This window comes from Egretta garzetta, unplaced genomic scaffold (assembly GCF_000687185.1).
Source record: "Egretta garzetta isolate BGI_Z169 unplaced genomic scaffold, ASM68718v1 scaffold416, whole genome shotgun sequence".
NCBI classification, from domain to species: Eukaryota; Metazoa; Chordata; class Aves; order Pelecaniformes; family Ardeidae; genus Egretta; species Egretta garzetta.
Window position 1 is genome coordinate 268,433 of NW_009260072.1, and position 2,058 is coordinate 270,490.

The 2,058-nt window shown below is 35.8% G+C and overlaps 1 protein-coding gene across 3 annotated transcripts in view; it reads right to left on the reverse strand.

Moving 5' to 3' along the window:
- Positions 1-1,265: 1,265 nt before the first annotated feature.
- The window catches only part of DPP10 (dipeptidyl peptidase like 10), a 235,183-nt gene continuing 234,390 nt past the window's right edge, over positions 1,266-2,058 (reverse strand). For all 3 annotated transcript variants that reach the window (XM_035896713.1, XM_035896712.1, XM_009641235.2), the window contains one exon: positions 1,266-1,403. In XM_035896713.1, the coding sequence (XP_035752606.1) occupies positions 1,266-1,403 (138 nt within the window). The remainder of the gene's footprint in view (positions 1,404-2,058) is intronic.

Consider the following 2,058-nt stretch of genomic DNA (forward strand, 5'->3'; position numbering starts at 1 on the left):
CAAATACATGGATGTATGAGGGGCTCGCCCTCTGAATAAATAATAAAATTTAACTTGTCAGGAACTTCCTTTGCCTTGAATGAAAAACGTTTCATTTCTTTGTGATGCTGTTGAAGCTAAATCCTGTTGCAAGAGACTTAATGAGCAGCCCTGGAATAAAAACTAATGGCGTGTTCCAGCTACGTGGCCACCTTGATGAACGTTAGAATTACATCTGAGACCAGATGGAAAAAAAAAGGAAGATGCACTATACAAAATATGTCTTCATTTGAGGAGTGAAATATTACTCAGTGGCATTATACATTGTTAATAAATTTTCTTTATCTGAAACTATAATTTAATATTTATGTATCTAATTTACATGTGACAAAGTAGCATATTCTAAAATTAGAGTGTAACCAGCAAACTATTAACTACTATAAACAATACCAAAACAGAATTCCAACATATTTTAAGGAAACAATAGATACATTTTGGACTGGGGAAAGATTTCAATTGCAGATATTGTTTTAAATACAGCTGTTAATTATGTCTTGAAAAAAATTCTTCAAGCTCAGGAAGATTTTCTGCTTAGGGAGTCCTGGGTATATACATAAAGACCAAGAGTACACTACCAAAAAGTCCCTTATTGGTTACTAGTAGGTACAGTAATAATAGTAAATGCTGAAATTGGGGAAAAAACTCATTTTCAATATCAATGTTATATGATGCACTCGACAATATATCCCCTTTGAGCAGAAACTAGAGAAAATATCGTGCCCTTTATTATCTCTGTGGTTTCTTATGTGTAATAGACAGCGAAAGAATTGCACTTATTGTAACATTACAGTAAAGTGTTAGATTGCAGCTCACCTTTTAAAATATTAGTGGCCATAATACTTATGATAGGTTGTGCATTATGCAAAGATGAATAAAGATGTGCATTTAAATTAAAAAACGAGCAACCACTTACAGAACCAACAGTGAGGCTTAACATAACAAACATGCACTAACCCTACACTTATGCAAAACTAAGTTCTTCCAGGAAACTGCAACCAACTGTTGACCTTCCATAAAGGTAAAGGTTTTGTCCCTTGGTAATATGTTTGGACTTTGTAGTCGAATTCCAGTTTATTAGCTCATTGTCTGTAAATGTGCTGTTCCACTGTGATATCCTTTAGCTGCCCTTGAGCTTCTGCAGAATCTGCAATCTTACAGTCACTTTTATTTAAGGTTTTATTGAGCCGCAGAGTAAGTCCCCTTCAGTACTACACAAATAGGCTTCCTTATTCATCCTCTTCAGGTTCCTGTGGTAAAATTGGTGTCTCCTCCTTTAAGCAAGCACTAAAAAACCCCAGGATTGTGCTGTAAAGGTGATATTTGCTTTTCTCAGAAGCAATGTTATGACCTTCATCCGGGTAGATCTAGCACAGGAGAAAGGAAAAAAGCAAATAGTTTTTTAAAAGCTTTTCAAATATTTAGGGCTCTAATTTTCTTTCTCTGATCTTCAAAATGTTTTAGATGACAACAGGATGATAACATTAGTTTTATGGCATCAAGGAAAGCTAATAAAACTCAAAGTAAAACTCATTCTCTTGGAGTTTGAACTTACATAAAACAACCACTGCAGTGGGATCTGCAGAAGTGAAAAAATTTATATTCTCAGTCACTGTGATTACAACAGTTTACTTAGCTGGCATTTTCAATAGTGCCTAGGCATCCAAATCCCATTAACGTCAATGAGGATTAATTACCTCATGCTTTTAGGGACCTCTCAATATCCCAGCTTCTAAGTGTTCAGCGAATAACCTTTTTATTCATATTTTTAACTATCTTCCTATCTTCTCTAAAGCCCATCATCTCTCTCTCTTCTAGGGTGGATGTGGGCATTTTTATCTCCTAATTCAAATTCCACTGGAAATTTCTCCCAAGTGAGGCTGAACACAAATTTGCAGGGTGAATGAAGAAATCCAGGCCACACGGTTTAGGACAAGAGACTTAAGGTGGCCTGAGGCAAAAAGCTTCAGCTGCTTCCTCAAACTCAGGTTATCGCAAGGTTGCACAAGAATGGTTCAACAG